General features: G+C 32.2%; 1 protein-coding gene across 1 annotated transcript; it reads right to left on the bottom strand.

Moving 5' to 3' along the window:
* Positions 1 to 3,063: 3,063 nt before the first annotated feature.
* LOC134260441 (probable serine/threonine-protein kinase pats1) lies at positions 3,064 to 22,263 on the bottom strand. The gene is made up of 5 exons (XM_062742996.1): positions 22,230 to 22,263; positions 19,263 to 19,511; positions 18,782 to 19,081; positions 8,264 to 8,397; positions 3,064 to 4,499 (listed from the first exon to the last, which is right to left on the bottom strand). The coding sequence occupies exons 1-5, from the start codon at positions 22,261 to 22,263 to the stop codon at positions 3,699 to 3,701; spliced, it is 1,518 nt and encodes a 505-aa protein (XP_062598980.1). The 3' UTR covers positions 3,064 to 3,698.
* Positions 22,264 to 22,566: the final 303 nt, after the last annotated feature.

The following is a 22,566-nucleotide window of genomic DNA, read 5'->3' as shown; positions in this document are numbered from 1 at the left end:
TGAACAGTGACGGATCGTTCTCATGCAAAGACCAACTGAGACACGGAACCTCTTCTTATAGAGTGTCATTCGAAGGACTCTTCTCCATTTCGCTCAATGGGATACGAATCCAAGAATTGAAGAAAGGATCAACTCTTTTTCTTGATCCCTACGGAGCATACACTATTAACCACTGCGCCACGTGTGGGCGACTTTGGAATTTTAAAGGCGGACAGTGACACTGACGTCGGCCTCTATTGACGTCATAAACACTGTTTTCCTGAATTATCAAACATAGATATAAGACTTTTATCATTTTTGGCGTCATACATGTACATATAAACGGGGTTGCTTTTGCATAATTTAATTACCCTTAGTTTTGTACATTTCTATATAAATATACTACATGTACATAGGGGGATTTTTTTGTAGAAACGTCGTCGCATCTAAATAGTTCTGAAACGACTTGTGCAAACAATTTATTCATTTATTTACAATGACGTGCAAAATACATATGTATATTTACATCTTTGCAGACTACCATAAAAAATTTGTTGCCAGCTTTAAAAGTGTTTGGACACAGTTTTGAAGTAAATATTATACAAATATGGACTCAATGTAGGTCAATATGCATTTATAATGACCCAGGATGACAGATATTGACCGAAGATACATGTAGTATATCGACCGAGGGCGCTAGCCCGAGGTCGAAATACTTCATGTATCTGAGGTCAATATCTGTCTCCTGGGTCATTATAAATGCATACTGACCGTGCATTGAGTCCATATTTATTATATTATATAAATAATAATTTCCCAAATTTATTAATGCAATGTATATCATCCTATTATTTACAGAGATAGTATTAACCATAAATAAGTTGAATGTAAATGTTTTAGAATTTATTGAATATAAGAGGAAATTGTTTCGGCATAAATTTCCCATATCATAATAATGACGCAAGATATCTATCTCCGAATAACATAGAGCACCCCCTCCCACAGATTGAGAATCGCTCTCGTTTACACTTGCAGACGAAATGCACTGACAAAATATAAAATACCTAGTATGTCTTCTAAGAATAGATACAATCTTACATGGCATGCTTGTCTATATTTTCTTTAGTCTCCGTAATCGCGTAAACAGCGTCAAAACTCTGCTCGCTGAGTGGAAAGGTCGAACTCAACCATGAAATGGTATGTGCTAATTATTCCCGAAAAATATTCACAAATACCCTAGTAATTGGTTTGTATTATCAGTCTCAGAGTTCTTCACTATATGTTTTAAATTTTCCTCACCTTCAACTTGCGAACTTCCATGTTTGTCTAAAGTGAAAGTGAAAACGAGGCAGCTCGTGCGAGTCATTATTCGCTTTCAGCGGTCGTTATTAAAAAATAAGTACTTCGTATTGACCAATCAGATTACCGGATTTCACAAAGTTATATAATATTTTCTCATAATTTCGGTATAATATAATTACTAATCTTATATGTTTCTATAGCAATCCACATGGAAATACTGTAAAAGAACAAATATTTGTGGGGGATTAAATTTTGTTTATTTTTCTGTCTATAATTATCAACGCAATTTAATCCCACACGAATACCGTATAGTGGGTAATTTTAGCGGTGTGCTAATTTTGGCTTATTTTGGCGTTTTCATGTAAGCCTGCTAAAGTTTAAATCGCTAAAATAGTAAGTTCTCGTCTAAGTGTTCTGCAAAGATCTGAAACTGTGTCCGCTTTCAGCAGGTAATACGCCAAATTTTACACCCGACAAGAAAACCCGCTATGCGGTATTTTGAATGGATTTGCAAACAACGAACTTAAATGCCCTCGAAACTACTTTTAATGACAAATCAACGACATTTTGTCCTCACAAAGTTTTGTGCTTCTAAAGTATACTTAAAAACAAACATCTGTGAAACGTTAACTGTTTGTGGTTATCAGGACACGAGTTATGTTATGGTTAATGTTTACGCTTCACCGGGTGTACTCAGTTTGTTAAAGTCTGCACACATCACTGACCAAGGACTGATAATACTAATGAATTGGTTTTGTTTTCTCACTTTTCTACTGTATATTCTGGATAGTTATTTGAATATATTTTATTAATACACAACCTAATTTATTATCTTTCTTCAGTATTAAGAATAAAGTTAGCTTTATGGAAGAGCAAGCGCGTCCCGAAATTCGTGGTTTAAATTATTTCCAGAAAAGATACATATTTTATTACCGGTATGTTTCCGTTTGAAAATGCTATTAATAGCAACATATATCATATTATAAAGCCATGATATTATACAAAAAAAAAAAAAAAAAAAAAAGCTTCAATTCTGTGCCCTAGGACCTTACCTTGAATGAATGAATCTCGCTTGCAATAAATCAAAAAAAGTTTTAAATCTACATTGATTATTATGTTACAGAAATAATATTCAAATTTAGTGTAAAAAAATTGATATATTGAACACGCGCATATTACTGATGATTAACTAGTACCATTTACATTATGTTAATAGATAATGACAAAATAATGAACAATCAAATAGAAAATGCGCCTGGCTATTTATCTTAAAATAATCTTATCAAGAAAATGCTGTTGAGTCCTAAGTATAAATTTCAAATTTTTAATATTTACAGTAAAAGATGAAGAAAACTAACTTATTTTGCTTTTAATCGTATTATTATAATGACATTGTAATAGGAAAATGATTACATTTGTTGAATTCATAATACTGTTTGAAGAAAATTAGTTATATTGAACAAAATGAATAATTTTGACACTCTATAAATTATTTACATTATAATTTCAATTTCAAATAAATGTATTGCAATATACTTACAAATTCAGAGTAATACATGTAAAATTTATACTTTTCATTTAAGGTTAGCTTGAATAAATGAAATGAAATCTGAACTGTAATTATAACTCTAAATAAATACACATGAGGATACACAGCAAAAATATAAAAGAAATGTTCCTTGAATATTAGCAGGATTTGTATCAAATTAAACATTACATTATCTTTTTTGCAAAGGATGAAATTTTTTTTTTCAGAACCAGAATCTCGATATACCTTGTTTTTCAAAATTATGCATGGTTTGCTTTGAACAAGGCCGTAACTATTTACCAGAATTTGTTCCTACTTTCATGACGTCACTTTCACTGATAAAAAAAATCTTGATTTTCATCTGTAACGCTTTTTTGGCAGTAAAATCCAATCTCATAATAAAATTGTCTCTGAAAAGTTTGCCTTATTTCTGTAATCACTCTCCACTGTTTTTTTTTTTATTTTTACGACTTATTTGAACCAGAATTGCATCATTTTGCGTTTGTTAATATCATGCGGAATTCGTAGAACATGTTTAGGACACGGTCTTATTTCTTTCCCAGTAATTGTTTTCATTCCTACAATTTGACTTTCACTCAGAAAATACTCGTCATCCTCATCTGTAATGTCTATATCTGTACAAGAAAACCCCCTCTCATATTCAATGTGTCTGTGAAAAGTTTGTGTTATTTCGTTTATTAGACTTTCCACTGTATCTCTGATCTGTACGACGCAATCAGACTGTAGATTCATATCTTTATCTGCAGTAAAAACCTGTAACTGGATTGACGTTTTGTTAACAGCAATTGCAATGTAATGGCTAGCATCTTCTACCATGTAGAATGCTGTATCTTTACAAAACAACGCCATATCAAGTGCCTTCCATTTCCTAAAGCAGTTTACAACCAGCCGAAAGAAGAAAAAAATGAGGCAAGTACGTTTTGAAATGGAACACCATAATGGATGTTTTCTGTCCATTGTTGATAGCAGCTTTACATTTATCAGTAAGTTCGGTTCTGTTCAAGCTCGGAATGTAATATGTTTTACCGCTAGGATCATCCTGAATTTCTGTCATTAAACCAAGTTTGTCCATGTATGGTAAAATTTCATCTTTATGCTGAATATAAGAGCTGTCTCTAGAATATTCCCATATCTCTCTCAGTTCCGATTCAGTTATTCTTCCTGTGTTAATCAATTTATTTTTGCTCCTTATTCTAGCTAGATGTTTTTCATCAGTTATGATGTACTTGAAAGCATCAACAAACCACTGAACGTCAACAATTATTACATTTTTCATTTTGTCTTCAGCAAAATGAACGATTTGACCTATTTCGTGTAGGAACCGAAGGCCATCATTTAGATCTTTATCGCTAGGTGAATCCACATTGTTTAATTCTTTTATTTCTTGTACTGAAATAACTTTCTTTCCTTTCTGTTTCATTTGAATCAGAGTTTTCTCAAGATTTGCCCATTTCAGAGGAATTATCTCTCCCCACTGTGGCATCTTTTCTACAGTTTCTACTATACATTTTCTGAGGCATTCAATTGAGTCCTGTTGTTTTGGTGACAATTCATTTGGCGGACATTCGACGTTAAAATATCTGTTTGGAGATATAAGATGTTTCAAAGATTGTTCATCAGATAAGCAGTTCTCCAATTTATCGTAGAACGTTTTCGGCAGATCCTCATTCTGTTTGAAAAATAATTTATAATTATTGTGCTTTCAATATTATCTTTAAAAAAATTATCAATAAAAATAGCTAAAGAATGAAAAGTGGAACCAAGGGCCTTAACAGTTACCTGATTATGATAATACACTGTAAACAATCAATAGAAGTGCTATACAACTGATAGATGAAGCTACTGTAAACATACTACATTTGGCGTTTCATTCTATTTAGCGATTTTGGCGAAAAGCAAAATCCACAAAATCAAGTACATCGCAAAATATCTTATTAATTTTACATATACCTCTACATCTAGCACATTTAGATGGCACTAAAGCAAACCTTCACTAACTTGCTAAAAAAAATGAATTTCCATAAAAAATCGTACACTCCAAGTATAATATATGTACCGTATATTGCCCAAGAAGTTTCCATGCTAATTGTATAGATGACACCCTAACGATCTTCTTGGAATCACTCCTGATTTGCTGATGTCTTACAAGGATGACCACAAGACGAAAGACCACCTTTAAGCAATTGTTTAATGGTAGCTTAATGGTGACTTAATAGTGGCTTAAAGGAGTTAATTCCTTTAAGCCACCATTAAGCCACCATTAAACTGCAACTTACAAGTGCTTAATGTCCAAACTTCATAAAGCTACCATTAAGCCACCTTTAAGCTGAGCTTAATGGTGACTTAATGGTCAAACCTCATAAAACGTTTACGCATCTTTGAACTTATTTTTTAATTTATTTCCATATCTTTTACGTAAAATCTATTTCAACTCATAGTTTTCTCTCCGTCGTAATTTCTATCTAATATTTTTGTCAACATGCATAAACAATGATAATCACGGGCACTGAGAACAAAGTTAACTAATAGCCACAAGGGTTTGCTCCCGGTGTCTAATACATGTAATTATTTATTTAAAAAAAAATAATTTATAGTACTAATAAATCAAGACATGCTTTATTATTACCTATATGATTTTGTCGTGGTCGTAATTTCTATATAACATTTTTGTCAACACAAACTAGGGCACTGAGAAAAAAGTTAGCTAATATAGCCACAGGGGCTTGCTCCCGATGTCTAATAGTTATTTTTAAAAAAAATAATTTACAGTAATAATAAAACAAGACACGCTTTATCATTACCAATATGATTTTTTTTTAATTAATAATCATTACACACGTTGTTTTTATTATTTGTGTATATGATTTTTTTTTTACACAAATAATTATTACACGCCGGAAGCAAGCCCCTGTGGAATATCTTAATTTTTCACCACCGAAAATCAATTTGTTCTTTAAATTATCTTCATCCATTAACACAATATATATATAACTTTTTTAAAAAATAAAGATGGCATTTTTATTTCATGTGTTAAAAGCAACAGAATATAAATTAAAGTCAAATGTTCTAATGTAAAACAAAAACTTTTTTTTTAATTTTTATTTATTTTTTTTTTTTTGGGGGGGGGGGGGGGTTAAAAATGTTTAGTTTTCAAAGATTGACTTCTACATCATGAATAATTTGAATTAATACATTATTTCTTTTTATATAATGCAGCGGTAAGTATCTGTCAAATCTAGTCGGTATTCAATGTTTGTTATTTCAAAATCCGATCAGATTAAACATGACATCCGTGATCAGACCAGATTTATACACTTTGGGAAAAGGGGTAAGATTAAGTAACAGGAAACTATACATACACAACGTACACCATGGTACACAGACAGATTTTGATGATCAATTATTTTTTACAAAATTTATATTTTAAATTTAACGCAAGCATATAACAAATTAAAAATTATGATTCATTGTAAAAGGACAATTATTTTGATACTTATTTTGATACAAAAAGAATTTAAACTGAATATGATATTCTACCACAATTTTAGTAAACATAACCAGGTTACTCGTAAATGAGGAATGTCACTTTATTGTAGACACAAAAACAATCAAAATCCGCAGCACATTTAAAAATAAAAGAATCTGTTTTGTTTAATCTTTCCTCTTCAATGAATGATTTTTGTGTTTTATATATAATTAATTTAAATTCAATCATGATTTAATGCTTACATGCATAAATCTTAGAATAACAGATCGAAGAATTTATTACATCAACCAAAAGGCCGAACTCAACGGTTATATATGAAATATTTATGTGATATAAGCCTTTTTAGAAAGATCCATAAATAAAATTGTTTATATTTTAATCAATAAATCAATTCAAGATTTTGGAAACGTTCAACAAAATAAATACTTTTACATGTCCAAACAAATTTTTGTGAAAAATAAAGGTTAAATATTTTCTATTAAATTCAAAAGCGGCGATAGCCTAATGGATAAGGCGGCTGTCATGTACTTGAAAGGTCATGGCTTCGCGCCCCGTTTGTGGCCATTTTTTTTATGAATTTCGTTCTTTTTCATTATTTTTGCCAAATCAAGATATGTGTGAACTCGACATTTATAATTTTGATAACAAATCACTATAAAATTTTTCACCCATAAAAACAGCATTTTCGACTGCGCAAATGGTGGCTTGATTGTAGCTAAATGGTAGCTTAATGGAGTCTGGACATTAAGCGCCTGTAAGTGTAGCTTAATGATGGTCTAAAAGCTACCATTAAGGTCTTGTAAGCCACCATTAAGCTACATTTAAGCACCCATTATGGACTTTGAGATGGCTTAATGGTAACGTAATGGTGGCGTAGATGTTACTTAAAGGTGTTTAATGGTGACTTAAAGACAACCATTAAACCATCATTAAGGACCTATAAGCCGCCATTAAATCAGGATTAGAGGGTGTGCTTCATATTGTGGACAAAATATACTAATAAAAATTATGATTCTCTAATGTAAAGGGTGTTAAGAAAATTCGTTCTACATTTTTCTTTTTAATACTTTCGAAAAGAAATACGATGAAAAGATATTTACAATTTGTTATATTTTATGTTTACAGAGTTCATTATTGCTACTGATAAGGTTTTAACTGTCTTTTGTTGAATCAATTAGGGGAGGGCAATTATTAAAACAGATGATGTCTGTTCAGAAAAATCATAGATGACGTACATTTTTGATATATATTAGGCACACAGGTCAAAACACTCTTTCAAATACTATGCAAAAATTATCAAATCGGTGGAAAATTTCAAATAACAAACCTATAACCTTTTGAAAAGTGTTTTATCGTTGTTATACCTATGCTCATCAGCTTGTCTGATGCAAGATAAGCTATGAAGAAACAAAAGTAAATTTTCACTCAAAATGACAGCATTTCTATCATTCCGACGCTTTAACGATTTTATACATATATTCATATGGAAGAAAAATCCTATAATTTCAAGCTAGAAATGAATTGTTTTAAATCTAAAGCACACTCTTGTGATTTTGTCAGACTTGAAAATTCATCTCTTTAGTTGAGCAATACATGTACTTTGAAATTTTTGAAAATATTTCAGCATGGAACGAACTTTCTTAACACCCTTTACAATGTAAAACATCTGATATATACAGATATGTTTTATTCATTTGTTTAGTGCATTAATTTAGTCCTCAATGTCCTATAAAAGATTACAACTAATGAGTAGAGAGCAGAGTGGGACTTAGTGCCAGTGAGGAGTGAGCATTCCCTTCGACCAAGTCATACCTGCCATGTGCCTTTTGTCATGTTTGTGTAAACGGATAAAGTCGAATATAAGGATCACGAAGCCTTTGTTTATTAAGCATCAGCACACTAATTTTTGTGTTGATAGTTTTGTAGGATTTGTATTGATTTCTTACCACTTTGTCTGCATGGGAAGCAACAATGATAACAGGATAAAGACGGGCTATTGAATCCGTATTTTCGTGGATTGTGTGCGTTTTTCCAACATCACAGTATGTCTGTATGGATTGCAACCAAAAATGAAAATAATCTGAAAAGATCAATAAGATATGTATGAATGATTTAAAGGAACTCCAACATCAAAGACTACGATCGAATAATATATACGAGTACAGTTCGTATTCTTAAATTTAGTGTTTAGCTCATTATGAATTTTACCTGATTATTACCGTTATTGAAAAAAATCACTTTACTAATGTTCAAAGGAATAAACTCATCTTAGAATATCTTTATTTCATGTGTTATTTAGTTCTATTATACCTCTACTGAATTTTTCTACATAATTCAATTAATTTATTAGATGGTTGTTATTTATTTATTTGAAATTGCTGTAGACTAATATGTGTGCATAATTAAGAAGATCTTATCCCTGATCGAAAGGTAATTGCTGGTTATCTGTGATCCACTTCATTTATCTTTTGTATAATTCTCATGACTTTCCAATATCATTGTTTGCAGGAGTAAAGAATATTTTGATACAGTCGAAAAATTAAATCTCAATATGATGGTTGTTTATAAACATTAATACATTCAAATGTTAATTTTGTATTTTAGCAAGACTTAAAAATGTAGTCGCTCATGTCGGACGTAAAGACCAGTCCAAGTTTTTTTTCAACGTTTAGCATCTAAAACCTATCTTTCTATCCAATTAATCTCCGCACACATCTAAAGGGAAAGACAATATTTTAGGGAAAATAGTAGAAATTTTAATCTTCATTTAAGAATTATTATCGCGTTGTAACTTCTACTCGTAAACTACTACTTAATTGAAACAAACATAATTTAGTACACAACTTGAAATTATGATGCCGATGCTAAAAGTGTATAATTGCGTTTCAAAGATTAATATTTATCGATATTAATTTGTGTTTGTTTATAATTTCTTGATTTGAAAAACAACTTGTCCCCTGACTATAAACATAGAAAAAAACTTGGAATGGCCTAACATTGCAGTCAACATGAGACTTATTTAAAATGTTCTTTGTTGTCATAAAACTTATTGGATTTAATCATCACCTATAGCTACGTATATGTCAATCACTTTGAACTATTCAATCACAGAATAATCATTGACAATTTGATTTACACAGAAATATATTATTTTTATTGGTGAAATAGACACTTTCATCTCTTTCTTATTGAAACGTTTTTAAGAGAAATGATAAAGGGTACGTCAAAATTGCTACTTTATTTGGTCTTTACCTTTTTATTACGACAACAAGAAACAGCAAATAAAATCATAAATAAAGAAATAACTGTTTAAACCTTAATGCCCTATACATGTACATGTTTTTTTATTTATTTGCCAATAGTTTTAATCAGATATTTAGCGATTCAGTTTTTTTATGTGAATGTAAAGGCTGTATTTGTGAAAAGTATAGAGGAAACATTCTACGAGGGGCATTTCAAAAGTCCTGAGAACTGTTTAATAAAAAATTAACCGTTTCTCGAAAATTATTGAGTTTGGTATCATTGGAAAGATAAGAAAAATATACAAATATTATTACGTCACTTTATAATTTTTATGACGTAATATCTCCGAAAATGACGTCAGGATATAGAATGTTTAGCATACTGAAAACTCGCGTTTTTATCCACATGGCACAATTTTAAAAGTGCTGCCAAAGGCTTATTTTAAAATATATTTGAAAGAAAATTTTCATTTGCAAAGAAGTTGAGTAGGACTATGGTACTGTTTATCAACAATACTATATTTCATCGTTTTGTTCGTTTACTAGCGCGGTTTATGTCCGGTTATGCTACCATCGACATTCATCCAATATTTTAAGTTACATGATACGACTGGATTTTCGGTCTTTTATATAGTTCTCCAGTGTATGAAATAAAACTTTTTCTGTATAAAACTAAAGTATATTAATGCAGCTTTCAACAAATATATTTTGAGTAACATTACTCTTGCCGTTTACAAATAAAATGCACAAAAGTTTTGCCCCTGACTTGTTTCTGTACGTATTTTTTCTCATTAATTCAACTTCGGTGCCCCTAAAACTCAGTACTGCTTTTGACTTTTGACTCCAGAAAAGGTTTATAAGTTACACAGACATGTCAAATCTTATTTAATTTCCATGAATTAATTTTTGCGAATATGTGGAGGTACGGTGGGATTTCAACTGCGCCCGCGCCATTTTGGATTTTACGAGAAAATATGGGGCACACTAAACTTAACTTCTCTTAAGCCTTCATCGATCCCACAAATATAGTTAAAACACCTGACGAATTGATGCCATGAAATTAAGTAACACGATCATTTTTTTTTTTGATTGTCAACTTTGCATTATTCTCACAGTTGGGTCTGTTTTACGCAATATTTTGAGCAAGATTCGATAAAAACTTGCAATGTTTGACAATCGCTTAAACCATTTCAGAACAAGATGATCTCTATAATAGACCACCATATGATAGATTGTAGTCTATGTAAAGATTCTACCAACTGTCATTTACGTCCGATAGCTTGCACCCGAGTAATGAGCAAAAATTGTTTTTAAAATTTTACATTGATTAAATTGTGTCGTTTGTTACGTCATTTTTATGGTCAGTATTGTAAGTATGCGGAAGTTTGACGTCATTTTTGGAGTTATTACGTCATAAAAATTATAAAGTGACGTCACAATATGTGTGCATTTTTCTGCTCTTTCCAATGATACCAAACTCAATAATTTCCGTTAAACGGTTAATTTTTTATCAAACAGTTCTCAGGACTTTTGAAATGCCCCTCGTATAATGTGTAGAATTAAAAGAAGAAAAGCATTGTTCTTTATTTATATATAAATGGTGCCTGTTTTGGGGGATGATAATTGGAATTGACACCCCAAGGAAAACCACTGTCAACCGACGCGTCAGCGGAGGCTGACAATGGTTTTCCGAGGGGTGTCAATTTCAACAGCTATATCCTCCAAAATAGACACCATTTATTTTAATATTATTAAGGTCTTCTGTTTCCAACGGAAGACCTTCTACTGATTCTGATGGGAAAGATTATTAAGGTCTTCCGCTCAGGGTTCTTTAGTATCTTATTGATCTCATGAAAACGTTATTTTGTTCTAGTCATGTTTTATTAGATGAGAAGAAAACTTTATAGTCCATGTACAGGTAAGTGATTTTATACGGCAAGTGAAGAAGAATTCTATATGCGTACGCGTATAACACGTATAACTGAAATTAACTGGATAAAATAATATACCTAGCTAAATTGAATGTTAAACTTTGTTGAAATAAGATTTTTAACGTATTCTCTAGCTGGATGTCATACAGATTATTCAGAGACAACTTTCTCTCTGTGTTTAGTGTAAAGAACAAGACGGGAGAGAGGAAAAATATTTTTAAGTATTAATATTCAATGTAGCATAATTTATTTTAAAAAATATTCAAGCTTAAGATAATTCACTGTCAGTCAATTCATGCATCGTGAATTTTCCTCGGACCCTGAAAGTTTCATGTGTACAGTGTGCGTGTTTTGTGTGTACAGTTATCACATGGTTATGAAACCCGTTTATCTATCGCGCATTGAACTGTATACATTCGTGAGGTCAACATTACCGCTCTTTGATTTTTACTAGAGTCCTAGATTTAAGATCGAGAAAACATGTCATTTGCGCTAATCGTAAGAATATTTCTTTACACAAATTTTAAGGTTTTCTTGAACATGATTTAAAAGTGTTGAATGTCGGATTCTATTCTTTGACGAATGAATAAAAGGTGCTGCGTTTACACGCGCTTTTCTCATCTGCTAAGGTATCTATGGACGAGTTCATCGGTTACACTGAAGGGTGACACAGGATGACCTATCGATAACTCTGCCAATATTGATAGTGATTTTAATTGCACATGTACCACTAACATGATAAATTAATGTTCAATTCTACCCTTGTGAGGTCCATTATAGTCTCATTATTTAAAAAAAATTGGGATATCAATACTGCAACTTGTTTTTGATTTGTGCGGATGATTCTATTATTGGAGAGGTACACACCTAGTACGACGATTTTTTTAGGCCCCGTCTCCCCCTCCACTTTGAAGTAATTGCAATTGTTACATGTATAGGGGCCTATATCAAGTTATTCTAATTGCTTTATATCAGAAAAATTTGCGATGTTGTTTAAATTAGCAAATACCTATAAACATTGCACAGTAAATTGTAAGTGAAAGTGACGTTTCCAATTCTCATGAAAATCGTAAATGAAGCAACTTGGAGATTTGCGTGAATTGATGCATAACTTATATATATGTATTGTACCGAATGTATTCTTTTTATTTCCTCGAATAAAAAGAATATCAATATGATATGATTTTACGGGTACATGATGGTAACTAAATACATGCTATTTTACACGGAAGAGCCCCCAAAATATATACATTCCGAGCTTTCAGAATACGAGAGAAAAAAAATGGATAATTAGAATTTTTTTTAACAAATTCAAAATTGTTTCTGAGAAAGCCATGTAGTTGCATACAAATATTCCAAGCCATTCTTTCGTGTTATTGAAACACGAATAAATCAAATCAAGTCACAGAAAACAAAGACAGGTTGTAAAGCTCACACACCGACACACACACAAACGTTTTGGTAACTCGGAATAGTCCAGAGTAAAACTATATTTTCTTGATGAAGGAATGTCCTGTACATCTAATGTTCACGTCCGGGATAGTCCACGGCGGATCTAAAAACTCTCTCACACAACATACGGGTTTCACTCAAATTTCAATTAACACATTTACGCAATTTACATCATATACATACAAGTCAGACGCTCTTTGATGTAGAGGATTGACACTAATTTCTTAGATAAATACTTAGTGACAAATTCCTTTTTACTATTTAAACTCAATTTGATAGGTTAATAACTTAAGCATATGTCAAAAATAAGCATTAAAAATAATTCTTTTCATAAAATTAAATTTTGTTATAACAATATAAATCACTAGCAGCGCAAAGACAGACTTTAAAAAAAAAATCAGAGGTGGAATCAGGCGAATTAAATCCTTTTATGGCACCACCAACCCCATAACGAGACATCTCATCGAAATGACCGGTCTTCGCGTCTTGAACCTCCAAGAACATGTATTGCATGCTCTTGAATAATATGTATAAATAAGTCTTTAAGGAAATCTCATGTAGGAAACCTGATTTATATTCTAATATATTCTATTGTGTAATTATTCGTACTTCTCAATCTATCATGTTCAAATTACATGTATTTATTTTTTAGGGAACATTAAACCTTATTCGTCAGCCAGTCTGTCCATCTGTCACGAGAACTTTAAACTTGATAATAATTATTGAATGAGTTGAAATAGGACTTTGATATTTCACATGAGCATTATTTGTGACATATGATTTTCAAATATACTGTGATTTTTGACCCTGTGACCTTGATCTTGGAGCTTGACCTACTTAAAAAAAATAACATTTCTTTAAATTGACCATAACTTTTAATAGCTTCCATTTTATAAAAATGTATTAATTGTGACAACACCTTTTAAAATTCACTAATTTTTTACCCTTTGACCTTGAAGTTTGACCTGCTTTTCAAAAACATTAACAATACTTATACCTTTTGACTGAGAAGAGATAGGGCTTTTATTTTATCCCTATGAATTACCTATGACAACTCTTTTCTAAATACACTGACTTTTGACAACTTGACCTTGAGGCTTGATCATAACTTTTTTAATGAGGAGAGATAGGGCTTTCATATTACACAAACATCATAATGTCATGTACGTAACCTGTGATAAAATCATATCAAATACTAGTATATCATGAACTTTGAACTTGAAGTTTATCCGGCTTTTCCAAAATTTAAACATTGCATAAAATTGACCATAACTTTTTACACATGTATATTAGCTGTGACAAGGCCTATCTAAAAAAAAGGTATGGCTTAAATCATGGAGAGTGTGTTATGGCCTTGAATCAAGGTCATTTAGGATAAGATATTTTGACTGGATGCATTGTTTGAAAAAAAACATGTGTGAATTTGTCAATACAGTAGCACACAAATGGGATATGCTCATCACCATCTTGTGTCATGGTGTGACCCAGGGTCATTTTGACAAGGTCAAGGTCGCAAACATTCCTTTACTAACACTTTTTTAATAGTAAAACATAATAAGATGATATCTACCCTTAAAAGATTGCTTTATCATTAGAACGTGGCATGACCTTGACTCAAGGTCATTTCTCTATGTCCGTAGCTCCGACGGAAGACCTACTCGTTGCTTTGCAACGAGCTCGGCTCTAGTTATTCTTTTTTTTTTCTTCTACTTCCTAGACCGCAACTTTGAGGCCTTATATCTCACTCATTTCTCAACGGATTTCGCTCAAATTTTCAGAGGTTATAGGTGTTTATAAACTCTACCAGAATGTTGACTAAAATTTTAAAAAGTCACTTCCGGTTTTGAGTTATTTCCCTTTAAATGAAAATTTATAGGCTTTCGTTTCCGGATAAAGGCTCAGAGACCACAAAAGCTGGAGCAAAATTTTTACCGATTTTAGGTAACAGAAGGATTGAAGTTGTGCACATCGGTTTTTGTTTTTCGATTTCTGTATTCACAATGGCGCTATATATAGGGGTCAAAAATTAGAACGCCTAAAAGAGCGAAAATTTACACATATTTTCCTTTTTATCTTGAAAACTGAAAATATTTTGTTAAGACATAATGAACAAAAGTTGTGCATAATTGCAAGGGATTTCATATAATAATATTCAAAAGGGGCTGGCCCCTATAATTAGGGATCAAGGGACCTTGAAAGTTTTTGCTTTATAACTCAATAACGGTAAATATTTCGAAATGACTATCGATTATAAAGTTGTTCTTTAACATCTTACTGATCTCATGAAATTGTAATTGTTTTCGAGTCTTGTTTTAAATGAGCTGGTGCATGACCTATATATATGCACAGGTAATTATTTTCACTCAGCACGTAAACGAGAGCTCCTCGTGCGTGTAACCAAAGCAAGCTTACTATAAATAATAAACATGGCTATATTGGAAGCTAATATTCTTCAGAATAAAGTTCTCGAAGTGTTTGTGCTTTTTTTCTTATAAATTCTCATGTTTATTCACTGACAACTTTCCCTTTTATTTCATCTTTTAAAAATCGTATAAACCAAGTCTACTAAAAAGGGAAGAAAATATCATCTTTTCTTCTTATCACATAAAAGCAAACAATATAGTGAGAAAATAGAACATAACTAAAAAGCACACCATTAAGTGCACGGCTTTAACATTCACCTTGTTCATGTTGTTTGTTTACAATTATATAACGCGCATTCCTCGATAGCGGCGGGGCAAAGTCGGTCACCGGGAATCAATCGGCGTATGATCCAGCGACCCACAGTCATACACAAAAAGAAAAACACCACAGAATGGTTAAATCAATTCTTGATAAAATTGTTCCTTCTTAAACTATCTCTGTCCCATGAAAATATTAATTTGTTCGATTCTTACGTATGGTAGGAAAGAAAGCTAGATCCGTATTAACCGTAAACAAGGCACCGTTCTCATTTTGATATTGAAGAACTCTTTATGCGTATAATTGAAATAAACTTGCCGTAAGTAATAAATATTTTACCACGCTGTATCATATCTCTTTTTTAAATTAGGTTTTAAACGTGTTCTTTGTTTCCCGTTCAGAGTATTCGATGGTATCTTTTTCCTTTTATTAATGAAGATCTTTCCAAGAGAAAGAGTAATAGAAAAAAAGTACGAGTATCTTTGATTCGTTTAAATATGAACATCAACAATATGAACGGAAACAACATACGCCCGGATTTCATTAAAAAAAATTTAAGAGTCAAATAATACACAATTATTTACTGCGCGATTCTCATATTCACCTGGAACCAAGATCCTTTTTTTAAGTGTGTTTACCATTACGTATTCTATCTTTCGATTAATTCTAAAGCGACACACCGCGGTGAACCATTGACCCCGCAGTCATAGGCAAATAATTGGTATATACAAACCATTCACAACAGTAAGAAAATATTATTTTCTCTAAGTAAATTAAATCTTTCAAAAATATCTTAAAATTTTTTAGGTTTGACTTTAGTACAAAACGCTGGGTATTTATTTTACATGTACATCAATCAGTCTTCAATTCTTAAATATTCGTTAGATCCATGTGTAATTTGACGATTCATAGCACAAGGACTGGCGATCTGCCGTTACTTTACTTCAACCAATATAAAATGCACAAGCTTTGCTCTTTTCACACACAAATAAATCCGTTTTCAACACAAGTTTTCCGAAACACATTTTTTTTATCACAGATATTAACCATGGCTATACCAATTTTAAACTTTTAAAGAGAATCTTCCGAATCGTAAGGATAGAATTATACTCAATGAAATGGACTAAACATCGATAAGTAACACCGGCACGTGTAAACTTCATAAGTGACTTCTGTGCTGCACACTGTCTATCAATTTATATTACAGGTTTTAAAGTAAAGTTCAGGAAATAATAATTTTAAAGCAATGAACTTAATTTGTTTTATAATTTATTCAAAACCCGTATAAATGATAAGTATAGTGTGCTACTGTAACATTGTAATTTTGTTCCGTTATTAAATATCAGTAGCAGGTTATACAATGTACATTCAAGTCATAATAAACCCGCATTTGTCCAGAATCGAAAATTTAAGAACTTGTATACCGGGGTAACAACGTTATCTTAATATTACAGACTAATCATGTCATTGTAATTAAACGCTTTTACAACCTAAATTAAGCTGTTAAAATCAAAACCGGCACCAAAGTCAAACCATTTGTATCCTTAACCGTATATAACTCAGTATTTTCTTTAAAATGATGAACTTATATCTAGCACAAATTACTTTCCTTGGTTTAAAAAATACGCATACGAGAGAAAACGAGTGAGAAGCATTTTATTCAAGTACATTCAAGTTTTTACCAGCAAGTACCTGTATCAAGTATTGTCTATTTTTTTTTTCTATTAAACATCGCGATCCTCCTTCAAGGAAAATATATAATTATATGAATGAATTGATTGAATAACATGTATAAAAACATGTGGGTTTGGTTTGTCAACGTGTTTTAGATCATAATCAGCAAATCACAACTCCTCGGGTCTTCCTGTATAACAGAATAATAACCTCGAATGTATTACGTATACATTATGACATCCCCATGCTCCTCACCCCCCTTACCCAAACTTTGAAATAAATGAGGAAAGATATTTTATTTGTGGACTTTTGAGTTTAATTTTATTGAAAGTAAAGCTATTACCCTAAAATACGTATTATGGAAAGGACTTTCAACCCCGTCTATCTTTCATAAATAGAAACTCCATGTTGTTTGAATATTAATATCCGGTTATGTTTAAAAATACCTCAGTGTTGTTTTTCTGACCTATGACAAAATGGTGCGAGATAATGCAAATTTCAAACATCATCATCGGCCAATGACAGAGAAGTTGTAAAATTTCTGTCAGGTTATGAACTTCTAATCATTAAAGGGTGTTTGTCTTGACACAGAGCCAAGATTATTCTGTTAAGATCAAGGTCACTGACAGAAGAAATATTTTCTTTACTACGCTATGAATTAGTAAATGAAAATCATTGGAGGCTCTTACTTGAAACATACATTACTTATGATTGGAGGTTTTGTCATGACCCTGATCAAATGTCTTTCTGGCAAATCAAGGTCACTGACAAAGAAAAAAATGTTTAAGCATAACTTTATAATTAAAATTTACTGGAGGCTCATGCTGGGAAGAAAGGTAGTTTACATAAGAAAGTGCAGTGACCTTGACCCAAGGTTTGTACTTCCTGTCCACAGCTCCAACGGAAGACCTACTCGTTGCTTTGCAACGAGCTCGGCTCTAGTACTGAATGTCTTATTGATTAAGGATGCAAGTGGAAAAAATCGCCGATCGTCTTTACGTTCACGTTTAGTAAACTTTCAAACTCCCCACTACTTCGAAAAAGATTAACACACCTCTTTATTCTTTATTTGATAGTCCAAGAGTCCCTTATCCTCTAGAAATTAGTTGGTTTTTTTTTTTTTTGCACTCGCAAGCATGTTTCGTCTGGTGTTTGTTGTTTACAAGGAAGCTACATCGGACGCAAGTCTCTCAAACGCACAACGGACATTTTGAGAATTCTAAAGTGAACAGTACTAGTACGGGCATGATTTGCACGTATGTGACAATTTCATTGTGTTACCCGTTGTCAAGTGTGTTGCTTAGGTTAAGGGTAATAGAACAGATTGTTAACTGCGTCTTAACCAGTCAGATTTTAATATTCAACATGAAAGTATACCGGGTAATAATTTAAATCATGCATATATAAATAAAATGTATAAGGGGAAACATCTATAGATGTGTAAAATAACAGGATAAAAAACATTGTTTTTGTTGAAACCCACCTTTGTATTTCCAGGAATGAAACAAGGATCCTTCAGGGTTATGGCGATCAGTATGGTAGATTCTAACTTCTTCATCTAAACCCTTGGATATGTCAACAACAACGATATAAAATGCTCTCCTTGACAAATAAACCTGGTGACATGCGTAATAAGCCACTTGTCCGGCAAAGTCTGTCATACTGATCAGCTTTGTACCACGGCTGCTGTGAAGATGAATGCCTTTGATAACCTTCCCCTCTTCCTCTTCCCTGTTCTGTATACGTATTGTAATCGGATCATCTTCAGCGTTAACACTGAAATCTGATTTGATACAAAATAATTAGGGAACAATTTTTTAATATTGTTAATCAGTCATTCCTGAAAACAAACGAGATGGAAGTGACTTGGGGTGCATTTATAAAATTCCAGAAGTTCAAATGCACATGTTCTAAAATCAGTTGAAACCTAACGTAAAAATGTTGATATGTAAAAGAAGAATTACCATATAAAGTGTCATCTTTAATTTCAAACAAATCTTCATGGACCTCTAGACCAATTGTTGTTTCTGTAGGTTGATTTTCCTCTGTGTGTCTTCTTTGAAGCTTCCTAAGTAGAGTTGTTTTACCTGCGCCTGCGCATCCCACAATCATACCTCGTCCACGGAACATTTGTACTCTTCCATGGCGGAGACTCTCAACAAATCTTTTCCTGGCACTCAAATCCCATGTCAAAATTTCCTCCGGTATGTTTACTAGATAAAAATTCAAAATTGCATATTGTAAAATTCTATATTTTTTTCTTTTTTTTAGTAGCATAAGGTAATAACAATACCTAATTTCTCTCTAAAAATGGATGCAATGAGTGATGATCTACATTTTAATAAAAATAAACACAATTGCCCTAATAGGACTAATCGGATACATAATGAGCTATTTATGACCTGGACATGGACATGTACATATGTATGTAGAAAAAAAAAACTTTATAATTTTACGATTCTGCCATACTCTTTCAATATATGAGGATGTCAAGTTCCTACGCTGACTGTTATCTGATATTTGATTGGGATCAACTGAGGAGGTTTAATGATTCTATGTCTTCATAAGGTGATATGATGAAGGCAAAATAGCATTAGAGCTACATGTATAAGAGCAAGAAAGCAAACAAAAAAGATATCTCAGGAAAAGGAAGAAAAACTTTAATTTGCAGGGCTAATTGGAGACTAATTTAGTCGATATTGCGATGATCAGAACCAACTTTTTATTTTTACCTACAAATAGTGTCCATTTTAAATTGCCTTTATATTACCTCAAATTCCGAAGTTATAAATTTTTCAATAAGAGGTACAATGAAGTGACTAGTTATTGTGTTTTATGTCACTTTTTATGTCAACTTTTTTTTTGTTTTGATAGTCGCATATATGGCAACGAAAGCTCGCATATCGTCAATAAACAAAGAGCCCGGGTAGACAGGAAAGACGATGGCAGCAACAGGTAATTGTTGGTTTTAGAAAAGTGATAGTTGTGAAAACATGCCATAAGTGAATTGACGGTGTTGTCAATTAATTGCCAATTTTCTCACTTATTAAAGATACATTTATTGTCTAAATATAAATTTTAGTCTGTAAAATATTCAAATATTTCTTAAATAGTTTTGAATACTAGTAGATTCATGGAAGGAAAAGATCGATGAAATTTCGAATATGATTTTTATCACCGTTGCAACTATGGCTAAATTGTAAAAACCTCACTCTGTCAGACCTTTAGGGGAGAGCTATATGGTGTAAAATCTATTCAGACGTAGGAGTTTAAAATGCATGTTGAGGCTTAAACTTTTGAATCTTAGTGATACATATTCTTTGTTATTTTTAAGCGGTTAGCTTCGCTAAGCGCTTTATGGCATGTGTCAGATTTTTATCAAAACCGGAAACTTCCATAAGGCGCTACCTATCGACAACAAAAACTTCAACAAAGCCTCTACCAAGTACTTATGATTTGTTTCCAACACATATAGCATATGTTAGATAAAATCAAGACTATCAAAGCAACATTATAATCTTTCGGTTTTTTTCTGATTTTGTTTGTCAATGAAATAAATCTATAATTGTTGTATTAAAAAAAAGTTTATGTATAGGAGCATTTGGTGTCAAGATTAAATTTCCGTGACATCAGCTGATGGCGAACGGGCCCTGTGATGAAATTCGAAGTCAGCATGAAGTTTAGCAGATAACATTATCAACGCGTTAGAATTAAACTTTGGGAAGAAATGTATAGCGAGAAATATCATATTTGAAGCCAATGCTACACGAAAACCAGTAGGCATATCCGATTTATGTGTTAAATTTAAGCCTGAATCGAACAGGTGGTCAAAAGGCGTTGGACACCTTGTTTATTTATATATAGAGGGAGAAGAATGTTTCGATATTTGGCTAATTTAGAGACTTACTGAAAAAAATTCAGGTGCCTGTGATTAATTATAAGGCACCCCTCATGAACAATAAATATTTGACCGAATTATGCCACTGGGCACAGGGAGGACGGGTTAATTACTGGCTAAAGGGGTTTAAGGTTATTACTGACTACAAAACATCGGAGAATCTCTCGATCGAGTTTCATTTTCCAAAATATTAAGGCATCCCTTTAATTAACTTAGGTAATACTAGTACACGAAGAAAGCCTTTATATAAAAATACTGAATACATCTGTAAGTTGAACAGTTATGGATTACTTCTATAATGAAACGTTTGTTTTCGTCTCCTTTTTTTCTCAATTAAAATTATTTAAAAGATGATAAAAGCTTTGTTTTCAGGGAAAAATTGTTTTTTCAAAAAGTGGGAATAGGTAGAATGAAACCATCTGCTGACCCGCAGTGAGCCTACGAAACTGAAGCTCTCTGAAATTACCTTAATTAATTCTCTGCTCGTCCATCCGTTTTTCTCAGAATAGCCAGCTAAAGATCTATGTACAGTACTCCAAATCAATTAATCTAAAGAATTTGAATTATCATTTTATTTTCTTTTTGGGTTGTTTTCTAAAGAGCCTTTTCAGTTACCTACTTTCAGAATCAATAGAGCATGAAAGCCAATAAAATTTGCAACATCAACATAATTTTTTTTCGTACTGAGCACTTTTGGACGCCACTAATGGAGACAATTAGGGAGAAATTTTTGAAATTGAACTTTCTGTCTTTCAAACTGAAAATCGCAGGTTGATATTTTGAAACAAACATTTGTGACATCAGTCTGGGATGTTATTGGTTATACCATTTAGTTAAGTACTACAAAATTCATTGTGTCTGCTTCTTCGCTGATGACACTAGAAAAAGATATGCATGCCTACTTTAATATCATCATTCAATGCATTTTTTGTTATTGTACACTGTACATATTCGATGAAAGCATGCTAACCGCTTTTCAGTACTTTCAGTACTTTGATTTATGATTGCAATTGACACCCCTCTCTTTGCCTACCTTCAAGGGTACAAAAATTGATTGGCATCGGCATTTTAGTACCTAAAAACTACCTGACGATTTTTTCTGGATAAAAAGCCAGCTGGCTTTAACATTGATTTCTCACAAGAAGAAAGATATTTTTATTGAAGTACCAAACAAAATAAATTCATCGACAGCGTGTAACAAAATAGCAAGGGTTATACAGTGTATTAACATACAATGACCATGATTGGTAAAATTTGGAAAAGAAACATATACCGTATTCCACCGGTCACGGTACCCAACTAGGCAGAGCGTTCACTACTTGATCGGGAGGTCGTTAGATCGAATCTCGTCCACGACGGACCTAATTCGA

Source organism: Saccostrea cucullata, unplaced genomic scaffold (genome assembly GCF_032062105.1).
Source record: "Saccostrea cucullata isolate Sc308-1 unplaced genomic scaffold, CSIRO_AGI_Scuc_v1 ctg3296, whole genome shotgun sequence".
In the NCBI taxonomy this organism is placed as follows: Eukaryota; Metazoa; Mollusca; class Bivalvia; order Ostreida; family Ostreidae; genus Saccostrea; species Saccostrea cuccullata.
This window is presented reverse-complemented; position numbering and strand designations above follow the sequence as displayed.